This window comes from Bos taurus, chromosome 15, assembly GCF_002263795.3.
Source record: "Bos taurus isolate L1 Dominette 01449 registration number 42190680 breed Hereford chromosome 15, ARS-UCD2.0, whole genome shotgun sequence".
NCBI lineage: Eukaryota > Metazoa > Chordata > Mammalia > Artiodactyla > Bovidae > Bos > Bos taurus.
This window is the reverse complement of record NC_037342.1, coordinates 56,530,261-56,546,669: the sequence shown is the minus strand read 5'-3', so window position 1 is coordinate 56,546,669 and position 16,409 is coordinate 56,530,261. Positions and strand designations below refer to the sequence as shown.

At 52.1% G+C, this 16,409-nt stretch overlaps 1 protein-coding gene across 5 annotated transcripts in view; it reads right to left on the bottom strand.

Moving 5' to 3' along the window:
* MYO7A (myosin VIIA) overlaps nt 1–16,367 on the bottom strand; it is a 112,645-nt gene extending 96,278 nt beyond the window's left edge. For all 5 annotated transcript variants that reach the window (XR_009490688.1, XM_010812768.4, XM_015474829.3 and 2 more), the window contains exons 1-2: nt 14,232–16,367; nt 12,275–12,338 (exon numbers count right to left, since the gene is read on the bottom strand). Coding sequence is in view for 4 of the 5 variants with exons in the window: in XM_010812768.4 (XP_010811070.1) it covers nt 12,275–12,292 (18 nt within the window). In the remaining variant the exon portion in view is untranslated. The remainder of the gene's footprint in view (nt 1–12,274; nt 12,339–14,231) is intronic.
* Between the last annotated feature and the right edge of the window lie 42 nt (nt 16,368–16,409).

The following is a 16,409-nucleotide window of genomic DNA, read 5'->3' as shown; positions in this document are numbered from 1 at the left end:
ACTGTTTCAGCTTCGTGTTCCCATCAGAACCAACTACTTTTCAGCCCCAGCTGAAACTATGAACTTCCCTTCGTGGGAGGTCAGCACATGTTAGAAACATGCTAGCTGCAAACCCAAGCTTTCTCCCAGAAAAACTAAGAAACTTTGGAGAGCCTTTGGGAGGAGAGGAGAACTCATGTGTTTGCTGAGTATCTACTGTTGCCCAGGCTGTATGGTTACTTCCCATAAACTGCCCTGTTTAATGCTCATGACTGCTTTAATCCCAAATCCAAGCTATGTTTCCTGCCACACTCCTTGCCCTCTCTAAGTGCTGACCCAGGACCACCGGACACACCCTGCCCAGGCTATTCTGTTCCACATCCCCTCCTCCCCTCCCCATCTTTCCACTGAGTGGACATTTATCCAAGAGCAAACAGCAACTCTTCCCAACCCCTCCTCACTGCCCCACCTCTTTCCTCCTCCTCTCCACCCCCTGAAGAGTTAGTTCAGTCATTTGGAGCACATTTGTGGAGAGCCTGCTGTGGGCCAGTTTCATTCCAGACTCTGGGGACAGAGCAGTGAAGGGAAAGCAGAGGGTCTAGTAAGGGGAGCTCCAGGTTGACGCTAGATGAGGGGGCACTCGGAGGATGTGGGCAGCGGGCACATAGGGCCCCGTGAGCCATGGACGAAGTTGGACATTAAGTAGGACAAGAAGCTACTGGAAGATTTTGAAGCAGGAGAGGGTGACACGATGCATTTACATTTTTAAAAACTTCATCCTGAGAAGAGAACCCAGGCATTCCTCCAGACTCCGGGCCCCTAGGCTTGCCCCTTACAGCCTGCACCAGGCTGGGTCATCACTGTGTGTGCCCACTCCTCGCTAGCCTGCAGCCCCCTGAGGGCAGGGCCGATCTGAGTCTTCCGTCTGTGATTCCCCAGAACCAAACATAGAGAAACTCTCTCAATGAGAAAGAGAATCAGAATGTGAGAGTGTGTGTGTGTGAGCATGGGTGTGAGTGTGTAAGAGGGAGCACATGACAGAGTTCATGTGTGTGAGAGAGAAAAAGAGAGACTACCTGATTCCTGGAGGCTGGCAGTGGCACCAGGACATTGCTCTCTGCACACTCAATACCCCTGCAGCAGGCCAAGTAGTGACTGACATGCTTCCCTGGAATTAACCATCTCACTGAACCTCATCACAACACTTCGACAGAGGATTCCACCTCTACTTCATCTCCTCAAAGAGGTCAAGACCCATGCCCAAGGTCACACAGGTGTTTTGTGGTAGAACCAGGAATGAAGCCCAAGACTGGCAAACTCCAAATCCAGTCTGGTCTCTCAACACCCCCACCCTAGGGCCCCGCCCTGAGCCCAGTTCTGCAAAGAACGGGAAATACTAATAGGGTTCCTGCCTGGAGATGCTTAGTGGACTCAAAATGCAAACTGGAAGCTCCAGCTGGGGGCACCAAAGCAAACAGAAGTGACTTTAGAACCCTCCTAGCCAAGGACTGTCATCAGGAGGGCAATGACTTGATTTTCTCTTCTCTTGATCTGAACTTGAGGAAAGAAGCAAAAACGGCAGCTAAGAGGCTTCCAAGAGGACTCGGGGAGCTGAGAACCTCTGAGAAGACAGTTACCACTGTCCAATGGAAAGTACTTGGGGCATGAGAGTGCAGCTGGATTGCAAGGGTACCCATTTTACAGATGAGGAAACTGAGGCCCAGAGAGAGAAAGTAATTTGGCCACCACCACTCATCAGATCAGTTACTCATGAGACTGCAAACAACTGCAAGGCAGAGCCCTATCCCAAAACAAGGTGGGTCAGGAAATGCTGATGGGTGAAGGAAGGAGGGGAGGAGGGAAGATGTAAAAGAACACAACACTTTTTTGAAGGGCAGGAGGAGAGGATAGGAGCATTGGGCTCAGGTCTAGCCCCATTGGCTTCTCCCCACAACCGGACTCCAGGCAGCCTGTGACTGCATCTGGCCCCATTCCTACAACCCTACCACCCCATTGTCAGGAGAACCCCACTGGGGAGCTTTCCCCCAATCAAAAGTTCCATTTGTGAGACTCCTGCCCCTGTGTGGCTATGTAAACTGGAGAAAGTAACAGCTTCTCCACCGTCGGATGAGCGGCTCCCAGCCCCCACACAGTGGCTTCCTAGATGGATTTGCCTAAATGTCCTCAAGGGCATTTCACAACCCTAGCCCACACCCACCACAAACCATGGTAAAGAGTTCTGGATCCAGGTCCCAGTTCTGTCACCAATGCTGTGCGACTTTGGCTAAGTCTTTCTGTCTCTCTGGGCCTTAGTGTTCCCCAGCCTTAAAATGGAAGGAGTCAGTGCTTGGAAAGATAAGAGACCCATGCAAATAGGAGTTGTCCTTGATGTCCACTTGCCTTCCCCCTAGGCATGAACCCAGAATCAGATCAATATTGACTCCCCCACAAGGCCTTAGTCTCTTGTGCCTCCCTCCTCCCCTGGGGAAGGGTCTGAGGTTCAATCCCTGTTTGTGGAATGAAAACCAGTATGTTTTAGCACATATCCCCGCCTCTCCCCCAACTTAGGTGCTTCCCTGGTGGCTCAGCAGGTAAAGAATTCCCTAGTGTAATGCAGGAGACCGAGAAGAAGAGGGTTCGATCCCTGGATGGGGAAGATCCCCTGGAGAAGGGCATGGCAACCCATTCCAGTATCTTGCCTGAAGAATACCATGGACAGAGGAGCCTGGCGGGCTACAGTCCATGGAGTTGCACAGAGTCAGACACGACTGAAGAGCCTGAGCACGCAGGCTGCTCTTCCCTGGGATTCTCCAGGCAAGAATACTGGAGTGGGTTGCCATTTCCTTCTCCAGTGCATGAACGTGAAAAGTGAAAGTGAAGTCTCTGGGTCCTATCCGACTCTTCGGGACCCCATGGACTGTAGCCTACCAGGCTCCTCCCTCCAAGGGATTTCCCAGGCAAGAGTACTGGAGTGGGGTGCCATTGCCTTCTCCAGAGCACGCAGGCATCCCCTCCTTTATCCTCATAATCACTCTGGGACACTGGTGGTCTTAGCCCTGTTTTCACAGGTGGGAAAGATGGTCCGACTGACTTGCCAGAGGGGTAGGTGAGTATGGAAGTGTTCGGTTGCTAACCTTCAGGGAAGGAGGGGCCTCACAGGCCAGGCTTTCCTTCTACCAGCTAGTAGGTGGAGGGCACCTGGAAGCGCTCCCTGCTCTGGACCAGGGCAAAGGCAGGGAATCCCCTCTGGGCACCTCCCGTTTTCCAGCTGCAGAAGCTCCCGGCTCGGAGGGGAAGAGAGGGGGCCAAGTGCACGCTGGGCACGGGAGGGTCGGAGGATCGGAGTCTGTATGCACCCTGGGGTTTTGCGACCCTGCGGCCCGCCCGGCTTCTAAAAGGCGCGTCCTCCCCGCACCGGCCCGGGGCTCACCGGCAGGACCGCGTATGTCTTCAGCGCCTGGTTCAGGCTGCGCACCAGCGCCCACTTGCCCTTGCCTGGCTGCTTGGCCCGCGCCTCTGCGACGTCGCCGGGGTCTGCGGCGTCCGCGGGGTTGCCGGGGTGGGCAGGAGGCTCCATGGCGCCGAGGGCCTGGTGGCGGCCGGCTACAGTGGCAGCACGTCTCGGGCTCCCTAATTCACCTAATCCCATGCGCGCCGGGGAACCCTAAACCCAGCCATCTGCCGCGGGCCCATGGCAACGGCGGCTTAGGTGACGCCTGCGGGCTGGAACTGGGAGGGGGTGCCCCCAGGTCGCTTTGCCCCCTCCCACCCTGGCTGGACCCCGACCACCTGACATCACTGGGGATTCCGGGCTGGCCTCACAGGGACAGCAGCCTGTGGCACCCAGGAACCGAGCTGCAGGGCTGGGCATAAAAGAGGCCCCTGGAACCTCACCTTGACTGCAGCTTTGAAGAAAATCAGTGTATTTTCTACAGAAAGAAACGTGGGGATGTTTTGGAATAGAACGCAATACACTTAGTGAATTTTTTAAGACTAAAGGCCAACGCGGCATCAAAGATCTTTCTGGTCCCATGACTGCCTCTGGGGAGTGAGGGTGGAAAGAAGTATTGAGGTTGGAGGGGGAGGGGGCTCTGTGGGGAAAGCCTGGAAGAGTCTGTCTCTGGTCCTCCCCCACCCTCCCAGGCCACCCAATGGGTGACCTCCAGCTCAAAGAGGAGGCACTGAGGCCTACAGGAGGGCAGCCTCTGGTCCCCAGGACAGCCAGATACCTCTAAGGGCTCAGACTAACCCGGCAGTGGGCATCAAGTCGGGCTCCTGTGTCCCGGCCACCACACAGGCTCCACTCCATGCTGGACCGCAAGCCACAGTGGCCACCGTCCACCCAGAAGGCATGGGATGCCCAGGCCCTGTGACTCTCCTCCTACACCTGCCTTCTCCGCTCTCCCTGCTTAGCTTTATCTTCCCCCTCTTTTCTCCTACGCACTCTTCAAGGTCTCATCTTTGGCCCTCAGCATTGTCTGGAATTCTGGAAGACCCAACCTTCTGCTCTAGACAAGCAAACCAGGGTGGGGAACAGGGGAATGGCAAGGAAAGAGATGGCGATGCCTCACACAGAACCCGGAGCTGCCCCTCCGGACCTGACCTTCCTTCTACCCCCATCTCCGTTCTAGCCTTGAAGACCCAGCACTCTGCCACCCAGCACATAGCTGACTGACTGCAGTGATTCCCAGCTACTTCCTGGGCCCCATCAGAGACACTGCTCTCAGGGGTCCTTCCCTGACTTAAGCCCAGAACAAGCACATATCCCTCCCTGCCCACCCACTCAGGGGAGTTCATGGAAACAGGAACCAGACCCTAAAACACAAAGGGAGGGCTGGGGAATGGGCTTCTATCCTTCCATCTGTCCATTTAACCAACCTTCACAGGCTCAGACTAAGGCTTAGGGGATACCGTCCTCAGAGCTTCCAGCCTGGGGGATGGACAAGGGTGGTACCGCCAGACAAGGAACAGTTTAACCCTGGAGAGACAGGATAGCATGGCTGCCAAGAGGCTGGACTCTAGAACCAACACCAGTTTAATGCTGGCACGGCCATTCAAATGCCGTGGGACCTTGGGCAAGGTCCTCAACCTTTCTGTGCCTTTGTTTTCTCATTAGTTCAATGACAGTTTAACAATACCTCAGGAGGTGCTGCGAGGATTAAACAGGTTGTGTGTAACTCAGGTCAGTGCCTGTTAGAGCAAACGCTGCATGAGTGCTGGTGATTACTAACTGAGCAAGTCACGTTGTTGTGGTGGTGTGATTTTTCAGGCAGACATGAGGGGGAAGAGTGTTCCCGAAGAGGGGACAGCAAAGCACAGAGAAGCAGAGGTAAGAAGGAAGAGATGGTAAAATAGAGATGGTTGGTGGAGAGAGGCCCCCTGACAGAGAGCCAGTAGAGGACTGAGAGGCTGGCCCTCCCTGACCCAGACCCGTTGCTCGACCCCGGAGTACCCAGGCCGCTCCTGAGCTGGAGCCTGGGAGTGGGCCCTTTCCCTGCAAGTTGCACGCACCCCAGGCCTGGGAGGCAGGTCTCACGCTGCTGGGCCCTCTCTGGAGTCACACCAGGTTCCCTCCCAGAGCCAGGGTTCATGGCTCCCCGAGGCTTGTCTCCGGCTGTCTGGTCACACAGGACAGGGCCCCCCAGGAGGCGGAGTGCTCCACCAGGAGTGCTTCACCTCCCTCTTCCCACCCTACCCCACGCAGCCACCAAGGCTGCACTTGGCCACGTGCCCCCTGGGCCCCACACTTCACTACCTTTTCTTTACTCCCTCTGCACCTCACACACCACAGTGCCACCTTCACCTCCACTATGTCACCATATGGTCCAGTTCTGACCCCCCTCCCCCAATTTTAAATATGGGGAGATTTTGGTTCAGAAGGGGTAAAAGGGAACTAACCAAAGATGCATAGCAAGCTGGAACCAAAAAAAAAAACCTTCCAGGAAATAATTATGCCAATTGTCATCAGTGAGTGATGTCAGCAAAGAGTAGAGAACTCTGCCGAGAACTCTTCAGAAACACCAAAACCCAGCAAAAATTGTCAGTCAACTTTACTAGAACTCTAGAAAATATGCACAAGTTGACAGTCACCATTGGAACACTTGAGGAAGAGAAAGGGGACTGAAACCCAGCAGGAGAACTGTGTGGTACTTCAACCCACTCATCCTTCTCCAGCCTCCACCTTGAGGATGGCAGCCTGTATCCTGCTAGGGGTTACTGGGGTCAGAGGGAACAGAACAGACCTTGATATCAAAGAATTATGGTGGTTTTAAACTGTCTGGGGACTCCCTGAAGGAATAGTACTAAAAGCTTGTCTTTATTCCCCAAGTAGGAACACCCCCAGGGTGGAGAAGTAGCTGTGGAGGGCAGGGGTGGGGTAGGGGTCAAAAACATCCAAAGGAAAATGAACTATCCACTGCCTTCTGGGGGTGGAAAAAAACACCAATTGGAGCAAACAGCTCCAAAAAGAAAAGCTCAAAAAGCCCGGAAGAAAGACAGGAGAATGAGGTGCTTCAGAGAAAAGGGGCTTTGAAAAGCATATACCGGGGAGTCTAGAAGACCACGTACACACCCAGGATTGGACAAATGTTCAGAGAAAGCATGAGATGACCATAAGCTCTGACCTCAAGCTCCATGCAGACAGGGAATAAAGGCTAAGGCCGAGTTGTAAATGACCTGAGAGGGCATTAAAGTCACACCCAAACACACACATGCACAGCCCAGCTGTAAAGATCAAGATTTTCTAGTTTTGTTTTTTTTTTTTTTTTGGCTCTAGATCGTTTAGAGACTTCAGTGACCACACACAATAGAGAATGTAGTCGCCATAAAAATAGTTCAGAAAAGTCATTAAACAAAACAACAATTTACAAATAAACAGCAACAACAAAGCCTGAGGAGGCGGAGAATCTGACTTCCAGAATTATCACGTTGTAATAATCAAAATGTCCAGTTTTCAACAACAAAAAAATGAGAGTTGCAAAGAAATAATAAAATATGGCCCATTCATAGGAAAAAAAAAAAGTTGATAGAAAATTTCCCTGAGGAAGCCCAGACATTGGACTTAATAGACAAAGACTTTAATCAACAGTTTTAAATATGCACAAAGCACTGAAGGAAACCAGAACAACATCTTACCAAGTAGAGAATATCAGTAAAGAAACAGGAATTATAAAAAGGGACCAAGTAGAATTCTGGAGTTCAAAAATAACTAATATGAAAAATTCAGTAGAGGTGTCATCAGCAGATTTGAAAAGGCAGAAAGAAAAACCAGCAAACCTGAAGATACTTGGAGATTATCCAGTCTGAGGAGCATAAAGATAAAAAAGGATTAAGAAAAATGAGAAGAGACTAAGAAACCTACAAGATACCATCAAGTGGATCAACATATGCACAGTGGGAATCCCAGAAGGATGGGAGAGAGAGGCAGAAAGAATATTTGAAGATATAATGATCCCAAACTTGATGAAAGATATAAAAATCTACACATCTATAAAGGTCAATAAATTCCAGGTAGTATAAACTCAAAAAAATCCTCACTGAGACACATTATAATCAAACTGTCAAAAGACAAGGGCAAAAAGAGCATCTTAAAAACGAGAGAGAAATGATTCATCATATACAAAGGATCTTCCATATGATTAGTTGCTAATTTCTCATCGGAAACCATGGATACCAGAAGGCAGTAGGATGATATACTTGAAGTACAAAAAGGAAAAAGAACATGTTTCAAACAAGAGTTCTGTGTGTGGCAAAAATATCCTTCGAAAGTGAAAGAGAAACTTGAACTTCCCTGGTGCTGCAGTGGATAAGAATACACCTGCCATTGCAGGGGACACAGGTCCAATCCCTGGTTCGGGAAGATTCCACATGCTGTGGGACAAGTAAGCCCACGAGCCACAATTACCGAGCCTGCACTCCAGAGCCTTAGAGACATAACTACTGAGCCCATGTGCTGCGACTCTGAAGCCCAAGAGCCTAGAACCTGTGCTCTGTAGCAAGAGAAGCCACCGCAGTGAGTTCAGGTACCACAACGAGGCGTAGCCCCCCACTGCCGCAACTAGAGAAAGCCCTCACACTGCAGTGAAGACCCAGCACAATCAAATCAAATAAATAAATAAATAAATCATTTTTTAGAAAGTGAAAGAGAAACTAAGACATTCCCAGATAAACAAAACTTGAGGGAGTTTATAGCTAGTAAACCTACTCTATAAGAAATGCCGAAAGTAATCCTTCAGGCCAAAATTAAATGGCACGAGACAGCAACTCAAGCCATACAAAGAAATAAAGGATCCAATAAAGTAACTACAAAGGTAAATATAAAAGCCTGCCTAATTGTTATTTTTGTTTTGTAACTCTGCTTTTTTCCTATGTGATTTAAAAAACAAATGCATAAAATAACAAATCTATGTTAATGGGCTCATAGCATATAAAGATGTAATTTCTGACAGTAACACTATAAAGAGAGAGGGCTGAAACTGTACAGAGTGTTTATATACTACTGAAGCTAAGTTGCTGTTAACCCCCACTAGCTTGTTATTAAATGTAAGGTGTTAATTGTAAACCCCAGTAGAAAAAATCTGTAAACTCCAGAGTAACAGCTAGAGAGAGAGGGAGAAATGAATGAGAAGGGAACCAAAACAGTAGAGCGGGGGAAAAAAATTAAACACAAAATAAGAGCTTGAGATTAGATATAGTAGATATGTACTATTATATATAAAATAGATAACCCAACAAGGACCTACTGTATAGCCCCCAGAATTGTATTCAATATTTTATAATAACTTATAAGGGAAAAGAATCTGAAAAAATATATGTGTATGTCTGTATCTGTGTGTAACTGAAGCACTTTTCTGTGAACCTGAAACTAACACAATATTGTAAGTCAACTATACGTCAATAAAAAATAAAGAAATTTTTAAGTCATCATAGAGGAGCTGAGGGGAGGAAGATATGACATATAGAAAAATAGCAAAATGGCAGAAGTAACTCTAAATGGAAATGAATGTAACTCTCTAATTAAAAGGTAGCAGTTGGCATAATAGGCTAAAAGAAATAAAACATAATCCAATGATATGCTATCATATCTATAAGAGACTCACTTTCTATCCAAAGACAGAAATAGGTTGAAAGCGAAAGGATAGAAAAATATATCCAAGCAAAATAGTATCCAAAAAAGAGCTGGGGTGGCTATACTAATATCTGACAAGATGGACTTTAAATCAGAAACTGTTACAACAGACAAAGAAAAACATTATATTTTAATAAAAGACTTAATCCAACTGTTACCAACAGTCCACAAATTTATCTTCAAACTTCACTCTGATCTATGAATCTGGGCAAAGTACATCTAGTCCCTCCACTGGCCTCACCATCGAGCCAGAAATCATATCTTACTTAAGCAGAGCAGCCTTCCCCGAGGTCCTCAAAGAAGCAGGTTACATGTACCATGGACCTCTGGGTTCTCACGAGCACTAGCTAGCCTTGCAACCTGGGGCAATTCCCTCTCCCTGAGACCACAGTCTCCCAGCTGTATGTGAGGGGCTACCGCAACGCCTCAAAGCCTTCCCTAGCACCGCCACCCCCCACCCACCCCATATCACAGAAGCCTCCCCATCCCCAATATCCCTTCCACCCCACTCCACCCCCGCTTCCCCCAGGACTCCTGCTATCACAGTTCTGCTTACGGGGTGCCCTTGCTGCGTTTCAGGGCTGTCTCCGCTTTGGTCTGGAAACTCCTCCAGGACAGGGAGTAGTCAGTTTATCTCTGCATCCTTTGTGCCCAGCCTGGTACAGAGAAGGGGCTGAGTGCCACTTTGCTGGGTGGGTGGGTGAGACTGTGGCTGGAGGAAGTATCTTCTGGCACACTAGGAACCTCTAGACACTCCCCACCCCACCCCACCCCCACCACCACTCCCAAAGCCATCAGCATCATGGATCTGCTCAGACTACCACAGGGTCCCTAGGAAGGAGCTCATGCTCAACAAATGTCCCTTCACCCAGCAGGGGAAGTCTGAGCTCCTCTCCTGAGCCCTGTGCCCGCTCCTTGCGCCACACCCTGTACCCTGCACAGCAGCCCCCTTGCAAGGTCTCCTCTCCTTGCATGCTGCCCCCTCACCAGCATGGCTCCCTATCCTATCCGGACCTGCCCCAGCTCGTGTCTAAATTACTTTTGTCTGGGCTTCAATTTCTTCACCTGCGATATTGGCACAAAGATCCTTACCTCACTGCCTTATGACAATAAAATGAAATCAAGTATATAGAGTACCCAGCATATAGTAGGATGGATGTGGATGCTACTTAAAGGATTAGAATCCTTAGCAAATGAGTAAAATTTTTTCCTGAGTGAAGAGATTTGGATTCTTAACACATCTTTATGAAGATGTTTTCGGTGCCTGGTACTCATGGGGGCTCCACACAAAGGCTAGGATGGGACCCTCTACATATGGATCAAGAATCATCATATTCTCTGTGGTCTCCTCAAAGAACTTATCCCAAATAAAGTGAAGGAGAGAAAAGAATGGAAAACCCTCATACACAGGAATGCTATTAATATGATTTTAGTAGTAGTAATTGTGGCAGTTAATCTTTTTTGAGCTGAGTCCATCACTGGGCAAGCATTGTCTAGTGTTATCATCTTTTGTCCTTAAATATCCCTTTGAGGCCTACCTGTCATTATGCCCTAGCCCTCCAAACCAAATGAGGGTGTAGCCACAATCACTCATTCATTCAGCACAGAGCTCCATCTTTGAGAGGGCTGGTACCAGGGCTGAGAGGCAGTGAGGGGCAGGATGAAGGCTGTCCCCCATTTCTGGGCTCACCAGGAGGCCCCAGTAAGGTAAGGGAAGAAGGTGGAATGTGACCAGGCTCTAATGTGGGCAGGACAGGGAAGGGTCCCAAAGGCAGTGGTCACAGTGAGGCCTTAGAAGTCAGCCAGGAGATGGGAGACGAAGTGCTCAGAATGGGCAAGGGGCAGCAGGAGGAGGGAGGGGGACCTGGGAGGCAGATGAAAGAAGAAGCACTTTGATTGAACCCCTCCGGGCATTTCATTTTCTCAGCAGACAGGCTGGCAAAGGAGGTTTTTATCCTTGTTTTGACAGATAAGGAAACTGAGGCTCAGGAAGGCTGAAGGACGCACTCAAAGTCCACAATAGCAAAGCCCAAGACGAGCTCAAGGCTGTGTGGCTGGCTGGCTCCCCAGAGCTGGGACCTCATTCAGGACCAGAGAAGTAACAGGAATGTGCTTTCTGTGTGAGGGGTAGGCAGAGCCAGGTTCAGGTGAGGTGGGCCAGGGTTTGGGGGCAGGTTGGGAGAGGGTGGCCATCGAGGCAGAGATCTCCTGAGGGAAAACGCCCTTGGGGGCTATGGGTGACCCAAGCCTTTCCTCTGGAGTCGGCAAATGTCCCCATTCGCCCATCTCTGCCTGCAGCTCAGTTCCTGGCACCCAGCCAACACTCGGTGACAGTGACCTTCCCTTTTTTGGTGGTCTTGGCCATCTCTGACAGTCCTTTGAACGGACTCTCAGGCCCAGGGGCTCTAGAGGGGGTCTCCTCCAGCCCCAGGACAGAAGTCTGTCTCTCCCGATCCTACCTTCTCACACACAAATCCACATACTCACACTTAAACACACAGCTGCCGGATGAGGCTGCCCATTGGTCCCAGATGGTCCTGGAGGACATGAGGCCACTGGTCAAGCCCCCAAGGGCACACCCCCACCAGCCCAGGGGCCTGGTGCCAGGCCAAGCTGGCGCAGGGCCCACATTCCTGGCTCTGGAGACCAGGAGCTCATTAGAGCCTCGGGCTAATCACGGGGAAGGGCTGAAGGTCAGGGGCCATTGTGACCCTGGGAAAGAAGAGGGGCTGGAGGACCCAGCTAGGGCCAGCACCTCTGCTTCTTCCCCATATTACCCAGGGGCTGCAGCTCCAGCCATGTCACCCCCGACTCACTGCTCCCCAGGCAGGCTCAAGGCCCTTCCAGGTCTGGCTTCAGTAGACTTGCCAACTTCCTCTTCTCTTTCCCCAAGAGTTTTCCTACATTTGGGCCTTTACTCATGCTGTTCCACTGCCTGGAACACCCAGGGATTTGGAGATATATATAAATAAGTAATTTCTGACCAGCGGGGTGAGTGCAATGAGAAAGGGAGGTCCCAACAGACATCTCAGAGGGAGAAGTTCTAGACTGAGCCTGAGAGAGTCAGGAAAAGTTTCACACCTGGGTTTTGAAGCATAGATAGGAGTTTTTTAGGGTTATTCCTGGCATAGGAAGATGAAGGCCAGTGGGGTGGGGGGAAGCACTCACCTGCTGAAGAATCACCATTGTCCTTGGTCAAATGCTCCTGCTGCCCGCCTGGCCAGACACGATTCTGCAGGGAAAGAGACCATAGCAAGCCTCTGAACAAGCCAGCCCTGGAAGCACTGGGCCTGCCTGGGGTCACCTGGGCTCTTCCCAAAGCCCAGCCCCTCCTGCCTCTGGGGAACCCTCTCTGGCTTCTCTCCCTCTGGCCACAGCCCAGCCTGTGTGACCTGAGCCTCTGCCACTGTCACCAGCTCCACTGCCCAGAGCAGCTGAGCTGTTCTCTCACTGCTGTTATTCAAAGGTTCCCAAAGGGCTCCTAAAATAGCAGCAAGTGCAGCCCCGTTCACCCAGACACATGGGCAAAGAGGCCCAGAGAGGGACCAAGACTTGCCAAAGGTCACACAGCAGGGCAGGGCAAATTCAGGACTAAGACTTGGTCTCTAACCACCCAGCTCAGGGCTGCCCCAGGAGTGCAGGGGACAGGGACAGGCTGGCCCAAGAGGAAGGTCAGGCTGAGCATGACCTGCTCATGACAGCCCCTGCCTTCAGGATGGTGACCCTAGTCTCTCTTCCATTTTGCGTTTAAGGCCCAGACTGTGCCTCTAAAGCTTGCTTCCCTGCTTTCTCCCTGCCCTACCCTTGCCCTTAGGCCATCCTCAGCACTCACTCTTGAAATATGCCAGCCCTTTTCATACCTCTTGTCCTTTGCATACTCTGGCCCCTCTGCCTGGAACTCAAATTCCTACCTAGGTTTCATGGCACCTCTTCCAGGAAGCCTTCCCTGACCATCCCCAGGCTGCCAAGAGCTCTGATGTTTCCTGTCTAGCCCTGACTATATGCATTTGCTGTCTGGTCAGGGTCTGTCCCACCCCTGCTTCCAAAGTAGGGGAGTTGATCCAGGGCAGGGTGTGGGGCTCAGCTATTACCTCATACAGCCCAGGGCCAGATCCATGGCCAGCTCAGGAAGAACTTGTGGGGCTGAGCGTGGTGATCAATGTCAACCCCAGCCCATAGGCTCTGGCAGGAGGCCCCTCCGGTCCCCTACCTGCCTCCCAGGATGAGAGGATGAGCATCAATTTTTCATAAGGTCCATTCAGAGGCACTGGGGCATTTGATCCTCTGCCCATGACACTGCCTGATACCTGAGCCCTGACCCCTGCCCTGGGGCTCCAGGATACAGCAGGCACACTGTCTTTCTGGAGACTGCACTCGGCCCGGGTACTTGGCTGGGAAGAGAATTCAACAAGGACTGCCCAGCTGTGGTGCTGGGCCTTCATGGCTTTAAGCGGGTGGAAAGGGGTTGTTGAAAGGGAGTAGAATTTAAGGGCCAAATGTAAGGAAAAAGCTACAGAATAGACTTTTTTTCCCTAAAAATAAAAACTAATCCCTGTTCAAGTTAATTACTTTTTAATTGACAACAGGGAACAGAGAACTGATTGTACATGTCCACGGAGGAGCCAGAATACTGGAATGGGTTGCCATGCCCTCCTCCAGGGATCTTCCTGACCCAGGGATCAAACCCGCATCTCTTATATCTCCTGTATTGGCAGGCAAGTTCTTTATAATTAGCACCCCCTGGGAAGCCCTTGGGAGAAGGCAATGGCACCCCACTCCAGTACTGTTGCCTGGTGGGGCTTCATCTCCCATTTCACAGATGGGAAATTTAAGGCACAGACTAAGTGACTTACCCAAGGAGAGAGAGAGAAAGAGATAGTGGCTGAGAGAGGCCTAAGGAGACAAAGAGTCAGGGGCAGAGGACTCTCTGCCACTCCTTTCCCCCACACTCTGCATGTCATTCCCGGCCTCCCTTCCCGTCCCAGCTCTTGTCAGAGAGATGGCAGGGGGCCCAGACCGGGAGCAAGTAGGGGCAGTAGCTCCAGGGTGGCCCGAGCCCCTGACTCCCCCGAAATTTAGCAAACCTTTCTCCCAGTGCCCAGGAGAGTGAGCAGCCTGTCCTTACCTGGCTCCCAGCTGCCTGGCACCGCGCTGCAGCTGTCACCTGCAAGGAGGGCTCAGGAAGCTGGGGTGGGGGACCTGGGCCAGCCTGCAGAATGCACCCCCTCCTCTTCAGCCTCACTCTGGGCCTTGCTCTGGGGTCGCTCTGGGTTTTTCACAGCATGACTCTCTCTCTCAGTCTCTCCCGCCCAGGGCAGCTCTCTGGCCAGCACGGCTGCCCTCTCCTTCCCACTCCGGAGCCTTCCCCCGGGAGGCGGAGTCGGAGGGCCCTCAAAGGTCTGGGTGTCGTGACATCAGCCTGGGAGGCGGGCTGTGCCGCCCAGGGCCCTGGCAGGGAGGACCGGCCACCCCGCGGGGAGGCAGGGGCACCGAGGCCTTTCTCGGCTGTGTGGCTGACCTGCGTGGAGCCAGGCCCGGGGCCCCTCACGCCAACCTCAACTGCCTCCTATCCTTTGCAGTAATACCCACCACCTGCTCTCAGCACCTAGGCTCTCAGGAAACCTCGTTCTGATCCTGACTCTGTCACTGAATTGCTGGGTCTGGGCCCTTGCCTGCTCTCTGCTACACCTGGTTCCTTCTCTGCAAAATGGCCGTGAGAGCAAAGGACCAGCAAGCAGCGAGGGAGGTAGCGAGCCCTGCCTCCTGGCCCTTCCTCCCCGGCCCCACACACACAGCCATTGCCTCAGGCCACTTCCCGAGGGCTCCCCTCAGAGGTGTCCCCTGAAGCTCATCACTTCACCACCAACCCACAGCTTGTTCTGCGGGGGTAAGGGACGGGGGTGCCTGTGGTCACTCAACATCCAGGAAACTTTGTCAAACCTGCTGACTGTGTGACTCAGGCAAATTGAAGTGGAAAATGTGATTTTACAGTAGGGGAGGAGAGTAAAAAAGGAAGAATAAATAGTGTTCGCTATTAGCGTCAGGGAAGACAGTGACGCCCAGGACTCCCCGCTGAGACCTGGCCCTTGCACTTAAGGGCCCTTAGCCTGCAACGACCCTGGCAGCCGCCCCAGACAAGCAGGCCTCTCCAGGGAGCTTTGGCCGGGGTGGAGGGAGGCGCTCTTTTGAATTCTCTGTAACTGGGATGTGCCTGGGGGAAGGGGCCACCTAGCTGCCACCCACAGGATGGTGTAGGGCACCTGGTGTGGAGAGGGGAACCAATGGCCCAATGGCGCCCCCTGGAGAGCAGGGATAAGCATCCAGCCTGTGCCTGGAGCACCTGGGTGACAGCACTGGAACTCAGCCTCTGCGGGGGCAGGGGTCCCCTCAACCTGACGATCTTGACCCCTGAAGACCCCTGGCTGCAGGAGTGTGTTTGACCAGGAGCCCATGATACGAGTTGCTCCCGGACCCCGTCCCTGCTGCTGGACTCCCACCCGTCGTCTGGGGAGGTTCCTCTTGGCACCTAGCACCCCCCATACCTAGCACCCCCTAATCATCTCTTGCCAAGCATCCAAGAGTGGGCGGGCAATGGTGTCAGCCTCACACCGATGGGAAAATTGAGCCCTGGAGAGGAGACGGTGTTCCAGGCAGAGTGCAGGGATGGAGAGAAGCAGTAAGGAAGGGGATGAGGGGTCGGGCATGTGTTTCTCTCCAGCTGCTGTGTAGCTACACCTACTCAGCACCCACCTGGGGCCAGGCACTAAGCTAAGGTGGGCACCTCATTCATCATGTCCTTCTCTCCGTCTTAGGGGGAAATGTTGGTCTTAATTCAGTTATTTCTCTCTTGTTCCCCTCCCTCAACCCAGTCACAAAGTTCTGTCCATTCTATCTCCATAATGTACCCGGTTTCTCCTTCCAGTCCTGGCTTTCTGGCTTGAGCTGCCGGCATCTTCCCCCCAACAGCCTCCACTCTGGTCCACACCCCATCTGTGCCCCCACAAGCCCATCTCCTTTTTGGCCTCCTTCACGCAACTGCCCCCAGCAGGCTCTCACACCACCTCACCACTCATTCTGTGTCCCTCCCCAGTCTGGAGACTGCCCCACAGAAGGCACTCTGGCTGTCTCCCTGCACCCCCAGTGCCTGGGACAGATGTGAAGGTGAAGGGACAACTGAGTGATCCCTATGACAGCAACCCTGTTCCCCGTGGGGAGCGAGGGAGAGCAGGGCCCAGCCTCAGCTGCGACTACCTCATGCGACTCTCAGACCAGAGGACAGTCCCCCAGGCCCAGGAAATGTCCC